Here is a 17,232-nt window from a genome sequence, read left to right on the forward strand (position 1 = left end):
TACAGTCACATTTGTCACACAATATTGCCTTTAAAAGTGCACTCAGTCATTTTGTCCTCATTTAAAAGATTTTACTGTACTTCTAAAGAAATGAATAGTAATTCTGAAACGTATGTATGAAATCATGACCATTCATGTGAGATGAAGAGTTCAGTCATATCAGTAACCTTATAAAAGATCTTTTATTCTACATGGGGCAGGGGTGCCCTCATAGGGGCAGCCATGTTAGCATCACATGAATAGCTGAATACTACTGCCCAGTAACTGCCCTTTTATTGGACACTTACATTCATGATTAAATTAATTCTGGTTTACTGTGCATAGTGAATTTCTACATTGGCATTGGTAACGGAAAACAACTGTGTTGAATGATGCAGCATCTGGGCAACTAGGTGTCAGTGTAAGCCAATGTAAGTCAGGTCTGATCAGCCAGGTCATCTTGGAAACATCTTGGAGGAGCTGGATTTTTTGCTATCATCCTTCCCTGAGGATGGTAGCTCACTTGTTGTGCTTGGCAACTTCAATATCCACCTGGCTGCAGACTTCTACACATTCCTTGCTTCGTTTGATCTTAAACGTCTCGCAACTGCAGCAACTCATAAATCAGGTAACCAACTGGACCACATCTACACATATCTGATCATGTTCTGGTTACACCACTGCACACTTCTGATCATTTCTCCCTTAGTTTTAACCTTCATTTATCTCCTTGCCCAGCACACTCTCCTCCGCAGATCTCTTTTCAGCAAAACCTTCGCTCTCATTCACCCACTCGTTTCTCTGCTATGGTCTCATTCTCACTTCTGTCCTCCAACCAATTCTCCTCACTTGACATCAATAATGCTACTAACACCCTATGCTCAACTTTAACGTCTTGTCTAGATAGCATCTGTCTCCTCTCATGCTAAACCCTCCAGCCCCTGGCTATCTGATGTTCTACGTGAACATCACTCTGACCTCAGAGCGGCGGAGAGGAAATGGCGCAAATCAAAAGGTCCAGCTGACATGAGTGAGTATCAGTCTCTGCTCTCCTCCTCCTCCACTAAAAACCCCACTGCTAAAACAGCCTTCTATCAGAACAAGATTAAAAATTCCCCTGACACGCGCACACTCGTCAAACTTTTACTTCTCTCCTCTGCCCTCCTCCTTCCCCTCCTGCATCCTCTTTAACAGCTGATGACTTTGCCATTAACATTTTTCACAAACAAAATAACAACCATCAGCAGTCAGTTCTCCACACCACAAGCCCACAAACACCTGCCAACAGCACACAACCTCCTACTTCCCTCTTTCTCGCCCCTCTCTGAGGCTGAATTTTCTAAACTTTTCCTCTCCAGTCATCCCACTACCTGCCCCCTTGACCCTGTTCCTTCCAGTCTCCTTCAAGCTATTTTCCCTTCAATCTTTTCTGCACTCACTCACATTATTAACATATCTCTTCTCACTGGCACCTTCCCCACTACATTTAAGCAGGCTCAGGTAACCCCACTGCTTAAGAAACCCACACTAAATCCTGCACTTTTCGAAAACTACAGACCTGTCTTTCTCCTCCCATTCATAGCGAAAACACTTGAACAAGTCGTGTTCAACCAAGTCTCATCTTTTCTCTCCCAGAACAACCTGCTAGACAGCAACCAGTCTGGCTTCAAAAGCGGACACTAAAGAAACTGCCCTGCTGTCCGTTACTGAAGCTCTGAGACTGGCAAGAACTTCATCCAAATCTTCTGTTCTCATTCTGCTGGATCTGTCTGCTGCATTTGACAATGTAAACTACAAGATTCTCCTGTCAACCCTCACAGCAAAGAGCATCACAGGAACTGTGCTCCGCTGGTTTGAGTCTTGTCTCACAGGTAGGTCCTTCTGGGTGTCTTGGAGGGGAGTGGTGTCTAAGTCTCATAGCTACTGGTGTACCCCAGGGTTCAGTACTTGGGCATCTCCTCTTCTCTATATACATGTCATCTCTGGGATCTGTCAATTTCATCTAGACTCATCAATGATCACACCATCCAAGACAGCCAGAAATCTTGGGGTTGTGTTTGACGATCAGTTAATCTTCACAGACTACATCGCAAGGACAGCCAGATCGTGCAGATTTGCTCTGTACATCATCAGGAAAATCAGGCCCTTCCTTTCTGAGCATGCCACACAACTCCTCGTCCAGGCACTTGTGCTATCCAGGTTGGACTACTGCAATGGTTTTCTTGCAGGCCTTCCTGCATGTACAGTCAAACCTCTACAATTAATCCAGAATGCAGCAGCGTGATTGGTCTTCAATGAGCCCAAAAGTGCGCACGTCACACCTCTCTTCATCAAACTGCACTGGCTACCAATGGTTGCTTGCATTAAGTTCAAGGCATTGATGCTTGCTTACAGAACAACCACCAGCTCTGCACCCCTCTATCTACACTCACTACTTCAGGTCTACGTGCACTCCAGAAGTTTGCGTTCTGTGGGTGAAAGGCGCCTCGTAGTGTCATCTCAAAGAAACAAAAAAAAAAAAAAAAATCACTGTCCAGGACTTTCATTTCAACTGTTCCATGTGGGTGGAATGACCTGCCAAACTCCACCCGAGCAGCTGGTTCTCAAAAATCCTTCAAAAAGCATCTAATGACACAGCTCTTCCGTGAGCACTCGACCCAATCTCTTTAGCGCACTGTTTTCATATTAATAAAAAAAAAAAAAAAGTCTCTCGTCCTCCTTGACTTGTATTACAGCACTTGTGTTACTAATGCCTCCCTAGGATGATTTGCTTCTGTTGTTCTCCTCAATTGTATGTCACTTTGAATAAAAGTGTCTGCTAAATGAATAAATGTAAATTTAAGTCACTTCAACATACTTCACCTTTAAACCTCCTGTTATGTTCCGGTCATTTTTGACCCATTTTAATTTAAAATTAGTAAAAAAAAAAAAAAAAAAATATATATATATATATATATATATATATATATATATATATATATATATATATATATATATATATATATATATATATATATTTATATTTTAATCTTGTATTTAGTCAAAATATGCCTTGGGATTCTTCACAACAATGAATAAATGAAGAAAAAAAATTACATTTTTAATACTTGTTTTAGGGATGACCCCCATACCATTTTTTTGAGAATGAATATGAGTAATGATACTTCCTTTTGGGTACTGGCTGATACAATACCTGTTTTATTCTGAATTCCATATCAACATGTTTATTTATTTTTTTTAATCATCAAAACTGTGTGTAAATAAATTAATTCAGTAAAACATAAATCACTGATTCTTGAGATAAGGGACAAAAAATGTTTAAAATCATGTTTTTATTTTTTAATACTAAATTAATTTGAAATGGATATATTTGTAGAAAAAGGTCTCATCGAACAAACCATGTAAGGGAACAGTTTTTTTATAAAAATGCTTTTTTCTTAAAATTGACATTTATTAACTTAATAACTTACATCTTACTCTCATTTGTGTCAACTCCATCAGACACACAGAAAGCATGCTATTAATGATCTAATAATGGTGTTCATTAAAGGAGTTCATACATTTTTTTTTTTACTGTTTTCACACTATTCTGAAAATTCTGACAAAAGAGTTGACATATTTTTCCATCTCAACCATGTGTTGTACACTGGAGACATTTAGTTTTTTTCCTCAGTTGAAGCAGCCTCTATAACCTCAACTACGGTCTAATGCCAACATTTATCCCATAATTCAAACAGGAATTTTCATAATGGGACCGCAGAAACTTAAACATTGTTTGTTTAAAATATAAAAAAAATATACAAATTACCTTACCATGTGTCCTACTGTTGCATCCACCAAGAGCAGGACATGGAAAAGAGGTACTCAGAGTTATAGCTGACCATGACATTGTCTGATTTATTCAGGATTATAAAAAGCTGATGCAAAGTGAGGACACAACTTTGATAGGCAGTTTTATATGGAAAATATAATTTAAAGTTTACTTTATGCATTGTTTGATATCTTACAGATCCCTACATTTCATTAGATTTGTATATTTATGAATTTGTTGCATTTTTTAACACTTTATTTGGCAGTTTAACATTGTGACCTCTTACTGAGGTCAGGTTGTTACAATGTGCTTTCAAGTATAGAGCATGCATTAAAAAAAAATCTAATGAAATTATTTTAAAATATATGAAATAAATGCCCTGCCCTGATACAAATTTCATTCCGGTATTTTTATAATTATTAATTTCTTTATTTTTAACATTAAGATGACTTTTGTATGTAAGACATGTTTTGCCCTTATCTCAAGAATCAAGTGCTTTTTATACAAAACTTCTCAGCACAATCCAAAATACAACATTGGAGTAATTTTTGTCAAATAAAGTGCTGCATAAGAGCACCACAGATGTGAGATATTGCTAGAGAAGTCTAAATATAAAATAAATATAATAAAATGACTATAAATGTATTATTATTAGTACTAGTAGTAATAATATTACAGTGAATATTACATGACTATACAGTATAGTAGTGATATATTTTAGTATTATATTATTATTATATATTATATTATAGTCTTATTTCCATTTAAATTCAGCTTTTATTTCAATGAAGCTTTTATTTTGAAGCCCCGTGTTTCTTTATTTTTGACAGAAGTTTCTAACCTCTGGAAAATCAGGTTATTATTAAATCCCAGCATTTGCGGTTTAATAATCACACTACGATATAATGTGATTTTAATTTGTGCGCTGAATGTTTACAGAATGACATTCGTACATCAGATGGTATCGGTTTTTGGTATGGGAGCATTTTTATGAGTATGAGTACAAGTACATGAGCGCAGTATCGGGACACCCCTACTTGTTTATATTTATGCAATTTCATTCGGGTGTTGCTGGGTGGTTGTTAGGGCATTCCTAAATGGTTGCTAGATGGTTGCCTACTGGCCAAAGTCAACAGAGACCATTCCCACATCTCTATGACATTCTGATCTCTAAATATGTCGAGGGACCTTTTCAATGCGAGTCTGTGTGATTTTTTGCGCATTTTGTTGTCCGCCAGGCAGAATTTTAGACTTTGAAATAAAATGTTTTTGAATAAAAAACATGATTCTGTATTTGAATAAAAAAATATGATTCTGTATTGGGTTTAAACAGATCCAATCTGTAAGTTTTCTAATCATCTTTTTCACTCCTTAACTAAAATGAAGGATTTACTGTATATCTATGGTAAGATATATACTGTAGGTGGCGCTCTTTCCAGATGAAAAGCTACTTTAAAAAGCTTGTGTTTAGTGTGGAAAAAAAGACAATGTTCATGTTTAAAATCAAAAAGGGGGTGCTGTATATCAACTGTACTCTTCAGGGTCTTTTATGATGAAAAAAAAAATAAAAAAATTTGACTGATTGGAATTTTGGAATGTATGCTGTTTAAATAAATAAGAACTAATATAATATATAATCATTCAGAATATAAATTATAAATTTGCTATTAGTAAAATAAATAAATAAAAAAATTGCTGTATTATAGTAAAGAGAAACATCAAAGTAAATAAATAAAAACTGCTTTAATGTGTAGGCTTAACCCTAACCCTGCTTAACGAAAATTACCCCATAGTAGCACCTAGCGTCCAACCAGCAGTAATACCAGTGTTCATCGGTTTCCTGTGGAGTTTTTTTTTTCTGCGACCAACCGAACAATCAAAAATGGGTCGACCAAGACTTTTCTATTAGGGGGGAACCCTAACAGAATGCGTCTCCTTCCTGAGCGGTATGATGGCTGCGTGGTCCCATGGTGTTTATACTTGCGTACTATTGTTTGTACAGATGAACGTGGTACCTTCAGGTGTTTGGAAATTGCTCCCAATGATAAACCAGACTTGTGGAGGTCCACAATTTTTTTTTGAGGTCTTGGTTGATTTCTTTTGATTTTCCCATGATGTCAAACAAAGAGGCAGTGAGTTTGAAGGTAGGCCTTAAAATACATCCACAGGTCCACCTCCAATTCAGTACACCTCCTATCAAAAGCTAATTGGCTAATTGTCTAAAGGCTTGACATAATTTTCTGGAATTTTCCAAGCTGCTAAAGGCGCAGTTAACTTAGTATATGTGAACTTCTGACCCACTGGAATTGTGATATAGTCAATTAAAAGTGAAACAATCTGTCTGTAAACAATTGTTGGAAAATTACTTGTGCCATGCACAAAGTAGATGTCCTAAACGACTTTCCAAAACTATAGTTTGCTAATATGAAATCTGTGGAGTGGTTAAAAAATGAGTTTTCATGACTTCAACCTAAGTGTATGTACACTTCTGACTTCAACTGTAGATAGCCCAGCCCTATAACTAACCTCTTGTGATCACCGAGACAGATGTTAATCCCATGTGTAAATGAGCACTGTGTGTATGTGTGTGTGTGTGTGTGTGTGTGTGTGTGTGTGTGTTTACCTGAGGCAGTGATTAGGTTGCTGAGTCCCTGAGACAGCAGCAGATCTTTGAGTCTGTTCACCTCGTCTTTCAGCTCTCTGACGAGACGTGCGTTTGGATCCTCGTTCACCACAGCGTTACACTTGATCTGCTTTGCTCTGTCTGCATACCTGCAGTGGGTCGCACACAGTGTTAAAGGTTGTATAGTTTATACAGCAGAGTGTCCAACTTCACTTGTATAAGACAGAACATTCTCTGGTGTGTCTTTTTACCTGAGAGTACTGAGTGTTTCCTCATAATTGATATCTGCTGGACTCAGAGCAGCAATCATGGCCGTGCGAGAGTTTCCACCTTCAAACACAAACACTCAATTTATAAAGTGATTAAAGGCCTGTTTAAAGCAAAAACGAAACAAAAAAGTGAAACAAATCACTGTTGACCGGTCTTCACACCAATAGTGATTTTTTTTCCTGTGCTCATTCACAAGATTTCATTATAGATTAATACAAGAAGTTATTACATATAAAGCTATCTGATGACAATAGTATTGTGAGAAAAGTTCTCTCAGTTGACCTCTCAGTTGTTATATATTTAAGCAAGCTGACATTTAACAGCTAGTCCTCAGTTCCCTATTTTCATAGTGTGTGTGTGTGTGTGTGTCAGTAATGGAAATCATGTGGAAAGGGTACCCTGATTTTCTTCTCTGAGTGTCTCAAATTAAAGGTTAAATACCACTCGTCTGTTCTAGAATATTTTGTTTCATTTACATAATTAATGTAGAATCTTTATGTATGCTTTCTCCAAATAAGGTAATGATTGATTTCATTGGATAGTGCTGAACAATAAAGTATGAGAAATCTTTGACACATGCTCTGTGTCTGTGTCACTCGTTTCTCCCCTCGCGAGGATCCGGATCGAGACAGCGACGGCAGACCTGACTTGATACTTAGGGGCCAATCCTGAAAATTCCTAACAAGTATCATAAATATTTCTTCCTATACACAATCATGCAAAAATCCTAAATTTTTTCAAGCTGGCACATTCAAGAGTACTATAAATAAACAGCTGATGCCTCTATGCTTTGACTTCTTTTGGAACTAATGTCATTGGTGGAGCAAAAATAAACATAACAACCAGCCATGTTGTGTCTGAAACGTACATTACTGGTGCGCAAATGATCGCTCCTGGTGTCAGAGGCTCTTTAGGAGTCCTTTTTTTTATTAAAAATATATATGGTGGCGAGTAATTGCAGCAAAAATTTGCGTTTGGTGTGAAAAGGCCTTAAGACAGCAAGACTTACCCAGATTCTCTCTCAATAGCCATGTGAGCACAGAGTCCCTGTAGGGAATGAAATCAGAGCGTCTCTTCTTTGTGCCATGCTGTGGAGGTGAAAGCAATCATTACTCTTGAGAAAGAACTTGAGAAAGAAAGCACTAAAAGGCGAGCGAAGAAAGAAGCAGACAGAGAAAAGGAAAAGAGAAGAGCTCTCAAAATTAATGCGTTAATGCATGCGATTTAAGATGTTTAACACATTCATTTTTCTTTAACGTGATTGATGATTTTACTAATTTGACATTAGATTCTGACATTTACTGATTGGAATAGGACGGAACCTTTGTGATGTGTCCAGGAACATTAAACTGACGCTCACACAACGGCGATTCGGTATCAGAAATCAAGTGATGAAGAAGGACCTCTTGATGCTATTTATTGGACAAAACAAACCCAGAAAGGACTTGTGACAGAAATTAAGTAATGTGCAGCCTCTGTAGGATGCAATTTAATTGCCACAGAAGCCCATCAAGTCTTAACTATCACCAAAACGGCAATCTGGATAACATATTATTATGTGGGCAGTGCCAGCGCTAAAAGCAGGACAACACGTCTGCAGCACTTTTCATGTGCAGATATAAGCAGCGCTTAATGGTGCCCTGATGCAAATCATGAATGCGGCTTCATGATTGCAAAGTGAAACTGTCACAGTCTGCCGGACGATTGTTGTTATTTTAATGTGCATTGCAATGAATACGCAACATATGGGGATTCTTTCTTTTAAATAGTCAACCTCCCACTAAGACTTTGGGAAACATTTTATATTACTTAAATTGGTGCTATTTTAGTAAATTTGCTTCTTTATACTTTGGAAGGCTTTGTTTGGAAAATGTTACTAAAGCATTATTCTTACATGTGTTTTTTTTCTGTCCTAAGAATGCAATGAATCTATGAAAAAATTTGCGATTAATCACGATTAAAGATTTTAATCAACAACCCTCTACGATCATGTTGGAGAAAGAATAGCCATTGGCTATTCATTTTCGCCTGACTTTTGACGAAATATGCGTAATGCAACTGAAAAAGATATTAAGCAAACCGAGAAAGGGGGCCTCTTCATATATATATAACTTAATGCAATATACAGTAATATGCAATAGGGCTGTAACTAACGATTATTTTGGTAATCGATTAATCTATCGATTATTAGAACGATTATTCAACTATTCTGTGATTATTGCAACGATTAATCATTAGCTCTTAACCGATTATTCAGCTTGTGCCCTGACTTAAAAGTTTGTATTAAATGTGCTTGCTAACAATAGAGGACAAAATCATCTTTTAAAAATATTTCGAAATAAGTCGCAAGCCATCACGTTATAATCTAGCTGCATTAAGCGTGCACGCTCGAGGTATGAGCGTCCCCCTGACAGAGTGTGCCTCAGCCGTGTGCAGTTTCAATCTCTCGCCCTTAGATTGGGACATTTGCACAACTCATAGAAGAGGTGCTGACCGCAGAGAGAAATGCCAGTTTCGGAGTTTGTAGTTATTTACATGATCTGCTTCCTTATTATTTGAAATTTAATAAAGCTATAACGCATTAAATATAACCGCATTTAAAATGTAATGCCAGGGTGTTTCCTTTAAAAAGCTCCGGCTATGTTTATTCCAAAACGAGAGTGCTTCTGTATTTACTTATTTTGTATTTTTGTATAATTCCCTCATACTTTGCGATCTACATCACCTGAAACTGTGAAAGTTCAGAGTGCATCTGGACTGTGAGCTGTGTAATTCTTCCTCTCCTCAGTCAGGAGCGAACTGAAGTGCTGCTCTCATGCGCCATCATTAGAGTTTAATGTGATCTCATGTTGCGTTAAAGGAGATCAAATGTCTATTCGACAATGAAAAGTTTTGTCGACAATTTTTTATTGCCGACGTTGTTGATAACGTCGATTAATCATTTCAGCCATAGTATGCAATATTGTACAGTTTATTTTATATTTCACCTTATCATTTTAATCACATTTTACGTTTTTAAAAATGTAAAAATTTTACATTCTATCAATTTATTTGATGTCATAAAATTGCATTTTTAATAATGATACAAGCTGATGTCACTGTTTGAAATTTCATACACATTTTTAACAAAAAATTCACAAGGTTGGAACCTAATATTGAAAATTAGGGCTGTCATAATTATGAAATGTGGCTGAAGATTAATTGTCAAACAAATAATTGCAATTATGACAATTAATGACCTGTTTTAGGTCTTTCACGAATATGTCGATTAATTGTCATACAAACTGTCACTATGTGTGCTTCATGCACATAAAGTCATTTATCCAAATGGAGCTTGGGTCATATAATAAAGTAAGGGTATATGATTTCCTTTTCAGGCTTCAAAAATGGATGAATGACAATCAAATATAAAAGTATAAATGTAAAATAATTAAAATAATATTTTAAGTAACAAAATATTTCTAAATAACTAAATTGTATCTCTCTTTTCTTTTGTCAGATTTAGTCTTGGTCCATTTTACAGTTTACGCTTATTTTGTTTTATTTATTTTTTGGGAACCCAGCCAACCTGTATAGCTATATTATATGATATGATTATATAAAATTATGCAATAGTAAAATATTTCTTCCTGAAATTCTTCACCTTTACACATTATTTTAACGCTCTCCGATTAACTTACGAGCCCTTATTTTTAGTGAAGGAAGACCTTTGAGATTCTGTTACTTGCATTTTATAATCTCCACATAAATGTAGGTGTGCATCTCTGTGTCACAGCGTGTCATTAACACTACGTGAATAAACTCGCAATGACCACAGAAATTTCCCATTACGTGGTTGTTAAATTAAAGTGAAACTGGAGCACATTGCGTTCACTATTAAATTAATATGTTTATTCATTGTTGTTTTTGGGGTTTTTTTCTCCCCAATTTGGAATGCCCATTTCCCAGTGCGCTCTGAGTCCTCGTGGTGGCGTAGTGACTCGCCTCAATCCGGGTGGCGGGGGACGAATCTCAGTTGCCTCCGTGTCTGAGACCGTCAATCTACTCATCTTAGCTTGTTGAGCGCGTTACCACGGAGACGTAGCACGTGTGGAGGTTCATGCTATTCTCCGCGGCATCCACGCACACCATGCGCCCCACCGAGAGTGAGAACCACATTATAGAGACCACGAGGAGGTTAACCCAACGTGACTCTACCCACCCTAGCAACTGGGCCAACTGGTTGCTTAGGAAGCCTGACTGGAGTCACTCAGCACACCCTGGATTCAAACTTGCGACTCCAGGTGTGGTAGTCAGCGTCTTTACTTGCTGAGCTACCCAGGCCCCATGTTTTGCATTGTTTATATTTTGGAGTTTGGGAGTTTGGCGCGAGCCTCTGTAGATGGCACGCACATCAGAGCAGTAAAAGGATCTCGGTGCTTTGACACTACACAACTCAATCACTTGCGAGTGAAATATTCATATTTACTAGCCTGTGGCTAATAACAGACAATTTTAGTCATATAGCACAAAATTTACTTGCATGTGAAAGTGATTTACTCGCAATATAGAGGGCTGTCACCACAAAAAAAAAAAAACAGAGGCCAAGAAATTATGAATCCTGATGTAGCAGTAAACAGCAGAGGAGAGAAAAGACGAGAGCAAACTATGAGGCTATATGCAAACTATATGCAGTCCTCACCATGTCTGCCAGGGCTGAGATGACTTTACCCAGTGTTGTGAGAGATTTATTTATATTGGCTCCCTCCTACAAAATAGACGACCACAGTACAATTTTCTGTTAATACTTGATAAGGTGTGATTAGCCAGTCAGGGACAACTTAAATAAAGTTTATCCAAAACTGAAAATTCTGTCACATTTACTAACTCACATGTTGTTTAAAACACATGACTTTGGCTGATAAATTGAAAGCATTATAAACCAATGTTGTTTGTCATTGAATATAGCCAAATCTGGTGTGACACCTTTTTGTATACTCACAAGCAGAAATGACGTTTGAATGAGGCCATTATTTTCAGTGAATAACAACTTAAATTTCAGTCTGTTCCTATTGCAAATCTATTGTATGTCTTCTGAAGGCTTGGAATACAACAGACAAGTTTTACAGACTACTTTTCTTTGAGTTCGACAGCCTCTGCTCACTGTCTATTTTCACTGTATGGAAAAGAGCTGCATGAACATTCTGCTAAACATCTCCTTTAGTATCCCACAGAAGAACGAAAAACAAATAATAATTTTTTGGGTAAACTATTCCTTCAACTCAAGACTAAAAAGACACATTGTTGACACATTTCCCCCTCACCTTTAACCTCATGCCTTTGGCTCCAGATGAGTCTGCTCGCTCACTTCCTGCCAGATCCACCAGACTGATCTTACTCACCTGAGCAGCAGGCAAACAAACCAGAGTGGGTTAAGAAGAAAACAACAAAAAAAAATGTGATGGAAAACAGGTGTACAAACACGTTGTTAACTGTCTATTACATCTATCCATCCATGTGTCCATATTTGTCCACTCCACTTTCAAATTAAATACAAAAACTCTAGTGGCATCTCTAATCTCACACACACCTTCTCAGTGTCCAGGTTGGTCATGTTATCATGTCTGTGCTGTGTGAAGAGGATGGTGAAGACAGCGTGAGAGCGGCTGCTGGTCTCATTCATGTTTGTAGCAGCAACCGTCCTTAATGTGACAGAAAAATACAGTTTAGACCAAAACACAGAAGTCCCTTTAAACCGGGCATTAATATGCGTTTCGGATCTGGATAGTAACTCTTTAGGAATAAGAATTCTTTAACTACACTGCGTGCACAACTATGAGGCAAATTGTATTCCTCAGGATTAATTTTATTGTTGAACAAACACAATGCTCTCAGTCAATCCAAAATGTTATTGAACATCAAACCTGAATGTTTAACAAAGGAAAAGTGAGTTTTGTCTTTCTCAGGGGAATATATAAGTGTGCACAATTATTAGGCAACTATTAGTGTGCACAATTATTAGGCAACTAAATTACAAAAATAATTTTTCCCAACTCATTTGTTTATTCTCAATTTTTAGAGTAGGTGCAACAAATAAGTAACAATTAAATGACAATTAAATAACATTTTTGGCCTTTCAAAAATATTCAGTGACCAATATAGCCACCCTTCTTTTCAATAGCTGCCATGAGCCTTCCATCCATGGAGTCTGTCAGTTTCTTGATCTGTTCACGATCAACTTTCACTGAAGCAGCAACCACAGCCTCCCAAATGCTGTTCAAAGAGGTGTATTGTCTTCCCTCACTGTAAATCTTATGTTTGAGAAGGGCCCACAAGTTCTCAGTAGGATTTAAGTCAGGTGAGGAAGGGGGCCAAGTCATTATTTGGGCATCTTTGAGGCCCTTAATGCCTAGCCAAGCAGTGGAGTACTTGAATGCATTGATGGAGCATTGTCCTGCATAAAGATCATGGCCTTCTTGAATGCTAACGACTTCTTCCTGTACCACTGCTTGAAGAAAGTACTTTCCAGAAACTGGCAGTAGGTTTGGGAGTTGAGTTTCAGTCCATCTTCAACTCGAAAAGGTCCAACTACCTCATCCTTAATGATAGCAGCCCATACCAGTACCCCTCCTCCACCTTGCTGGCACCTGACTCAAAGTGGTGCCCTGTGTCCATTAGTGATCCAGCCACGGGCCCATCCATCTGGTCCATCAAGAATCACTCTCATTTCATCTGTCCATAAAACCTTTGAAAAATCTGTCTTCATGTATTTCTTTGCCCAATCTTAACACTTCAACTTGTGAATATATTCAGTGGTGGTCATGTTTCAGCCTTCTTGACCTTGGCCATGTCTCTGAGCACTTGGCACCTTGTACTTCTGGACACTCCATGAAGGTTGCAGTTCAGGAATATGGTAGCATTGGAGGATAATGGGTTCCTGGTAGCTTCACGCTTAATTATTCTCAAGTCTTTTGCAGTTAATTTGCGCCTTTTCTTCTCCATGCGTTTTTTTGCGCCCCAGTTGACTTTTCACAACAAAAAGTTTGATTGTCCGGTGGTGATGCCTCAATAGTTTAGCTATTTCAAGAGTGTTGCATCCGTCTCAAAGGCATTTTACAATATTTGACTTTTCAGTGTCAGTTAAATCTCTTTTTTGGCCCATTTTACCTGAGGTAATGAAGCTGCCTAATAATTATGCACACCTTGATATAAGGTGTTAGTCACTTTCGCCACACCTTTCCTTATTACACAAATGCACCTGAATCACTTGAAAATGACTGAATCCAATAACCAATAAGCAAGTATATATGGTGTTGGAAAATGTGCATCAGAATACTCACTTGCCTAATAATTGTGCACGCAGTGTAGATTGCATTTACACCTTGTATTCCAAAGTGTCTCCAGTGTTATTTGAAATGTCTCCATCAAATAAACATTGTTTATTTGATGTTTTTCTATTTTGGTCATAATTTTTGTCTTTTGACTGTGGACTTAAAGCTGAAGTAAGTGACTCTGTCTGTGTTAAAATACTTTCACTTTTCCAATCCTAATATGCAGAGACAACTGTGAGTAAGCCATTTGCAGATTAATTTTTCTCAGAAACTGTAAACACTGTCGCTATAATTTTTTTTTTTTACTGGAGTAAAAGACAGAAATGCTGAGTAAGAAAAGTGCAGAGTAAAGACCCCAGCACACTCAAGACAAAGTGATTCTTCACTCAGAGCCAAAAAGAAGTTTGAAACAGCTGAGCAACGACATTCTGTTTGTGATCATTCAGACACCAGCCACAGCGCTGGGGGGAGGCGTATAGAGGAATATTTAAATAAGACGTTCAAAACTAAATGTAAAACATCAACTAATATGACATTAAAATGTGTTCTATCGATGACTTAATGCCTCATTCTGAAGTAAAATAATTCACACGAGATCAGTAAAAGAAGCTGTTTTAAACAGTCGATGATGATTTAAAGTAATATATATGCACTAGATAATGTGTAATTTGTAATGTTTACCTTGTGCATTCATGGCGGTAATGGACTAATGCTATATGCGGCCATAATATGCACAGTTACACTCTGTTATTGTAATTTATGATGACACTGTTACTACTGCAAAGATGGGTGTATAAAAGCATGTTAATGGGTAGACTACAGACAAAAGAATGATGATAGGCATCTTACTTTGGGTAGAAGTGTGAATTGCTTTTGGCTGCAGATGAATGGGCACTTAAGAGTATTTGAGTATATTTGATTCCTTTTGTAGACTAATTAAGCCAACAAAAAAAAATAAATAAAAAAAATAAAAAATATAGCATGACATGTTCTTGGAAAATGTTTTTATGCAAACGATCATACAGATGTGGGTACAGAAGTTCGCACCAGCTCACTAAAAACTTTGCACGCCGGTGTGTTCAGGTTGACTGAACTTAACTGACTGAACAATGTAACTGGAATTAGTTGTTGGCCTCAAAGTAGGTGAAGCTCCAGGTCACACCTACCGATGACGTTGACCAATGGCAGTAAGAAGGTGTTTAGCAGCCGGTAAGAAGTTTTCCTGAAAGTTCACCCTGGCAAGCTGTCACAAACCACCGAAACAAACTCAAAAACACCTTCTTTTTGGCCAGATTTTGTTCTAAATTATGTCACACCTGTTCATTCTTCGATTTCATAGGAAGTGTGCAGGGGCCTTTAGATGTCATGATACTGGCAGTAAGAATGTTTATTTTAGTAATGCTTTGAATATGTAATAATACCTGGCTTTAGGGCTGGGCAACATAACAATATACTGAATATTGTTGCGATGATATAAAGTGTCAATCGATACAGATTTTGCTATGTCGTGTATATCATGATATGTACATATTCATGTGCGCAGCGTGGGCTTATCTATCAGTGGGTAGGGCTTCACGTGAGACTGAGAGAATTTAAGGAACATAGACAGGGTTTGCCCAAGCAAATTCAATAACATTCATCTCATGTTCACCGCTTCATCCGACATGCTCATCTGTTTCATGCAAGTGTCGTGTGCACTTTTTCTGGATCACGCAAGTGCACGCGAGTCCAGCAGGATTCTCAATATTTATAGGAGAGCACAGAGCAGGATCACTCATGCTACTCATTCATTACTGACATAGGAAAAACCCTGAAAAACATCTCCACAGAATGGGGCGACTCCCAAACAAATCAAGAAAATGAAGAGGAGCTTGTTATTAAAACAGGTGCGACATCTGTGGTGTAGGTTCACAAAAGCCAACACAGAGCAAAAAAAAATGTCATCCGCAAACTCTCACTACGATAATCACTCGTAATATAAGCAATTTGTTTTACCTCCTCAAAATGAAGCATGTAAAAGAATATTACGAAAGCCAAAAGATGCGCTCCGCATTAATTCGGTCATTTGTTTTCTAAAAGTGTTTATATTTAATATTTATTTTCTGCAAAAAGTGTTTGCATAATTTTGGATATTTTCTGTAAGAAGTGTTTGATGGAATTGTTTTTTTTAGGCATTATTTTCTTTGTTGCATTGCTTTGGAAAAATCTAGAGTTTCTTGAGGAAAATGTATAATAATAATAACAATATTGATCAACAACATATCGGGCTAAAATGTGGCATAATGTGAAATTTTGCATTATGAAAAGAATGATTTAAACTAAGTTGAGTTATTTATTTATTTTATTTTATTTATTTTTTACATGGACTATTGTCAATTTCCAAATAAAGAGAAAATGATGTAAGAGGAAGTATTTGGAAGTATTTAATTCACTGACACCATTATCCAAAAACAGGCATAACAATATGGTTATTTATTATATTCAGTTAACCAATTTTTGTTAGATTTTGCAACAAAATGTATACTGTGTCGTGATATACAGTTGTGCTCAAAAGTTTGCATACCCTGGCAGAAACTGTGAAATTTTGGCATTGATTTTGAAAATATGACTGATCATGCAAAAAAACCTGTCTTTTATTTAAGAATAGTGATCATATGAAGCCATTTATCATCACATAGTTGTTTGGCTCCTTTTTAAATAATAATGATAACAGAAATCACCCAAATGGCCCTGATCAAAAGTTTACATATCCTTGAATGTTTGTGCCTTGTTACAGACACACAAGGTGACACACACAGGTTTAAATGGCAATTAAAAGGTTAATTTCCCACACCTGTGGCTTTTTAAATTGAAATTAGTGTCTGTGTATAAATAGTCAATGAGTTTGTTAGCTCTCATGTGGATGCACTGAGCAGGCTAGATACTGAGCCATGGGGAGCAGAAAAGAACTGTCAAAAGACCTGCGTAACAAGGTAATGGAACCTTATAAAGATGGAAAAGGATATAAAAAGATATCCAAAACATTGAAAATGCCAGTCAGTACTGTTCAATCACTTATTAAGAAGTGGAAAATTCGGGGATCTCTTGATTCCAAGTCAAGGTCAGGTCAGGTAGACCAAGAAAGATTTCAGCCACAACTGCCAGAAGAATTGTTCGGGATACAAAGAAAAACCCACAGGTAACCTCAGGAGAAATACAGGCTGCTCTGGAAAAAGACAGTGTGGTTGTTTCAAGGAGCA

General features: G+C 37.2%; 1 protein-coding gene across 1 annotated transcript in view; it reads right to left on the minus strand.

Moving 5' to 3' along the window:
- kif1c (kinesin family member 1C) overlaps positions 1–17,232 on the minus strand; it is a 79,456-nt gene that overhangs the window by 20,989 nt on the left and 41,235 nt on the right. The window contains exons 7-12 of the mRNA XM_051691860.1: positions 12,253–12,364; positions 11,987–12,064; positions 11,365–11,430; positions 7,693–7,771; positions 6,665–6,743; positions 6,414–6,562 (exon numbers count right to left, since the gene is read on the minus strand). Of these exons, the coding sequence (XP_051547820.1) occupies positions 6,414–6,562; positions 6,665–6,743; positions 7,693–7,771; positions 11,365–11,430; positions 11,987–12,064; positions 12,253–12,364 (563 nt within the window). The remainder of the gene's footprint in view (positions 1–6,413; positions 6,563–6,664; positions 6,744–7,692; positions 7,772–11,364; positions 11,431–11,986; positions 12,065–12,252; positions 12,365–17,232) is intronic.

Source organism: Myxocyprinus asiaticus, chromosome 4 (assembly GCF_019703515.2).
Source record: "Myxocyprinus asiaticus isolate MX2 ecotype Aquarium Trade chromosome 4, UBuf_Myxa_2, whole genome shotgun sequence".
In the NCBI taxonomy this organism is placed as follows: domain Eukaryota; kingdom Metazoa; phylum Chordata; class Actinopteri; order Cypriniformes; family Catostomidae; genus Myxocyprinus; species Myxocyprinus asiaticus.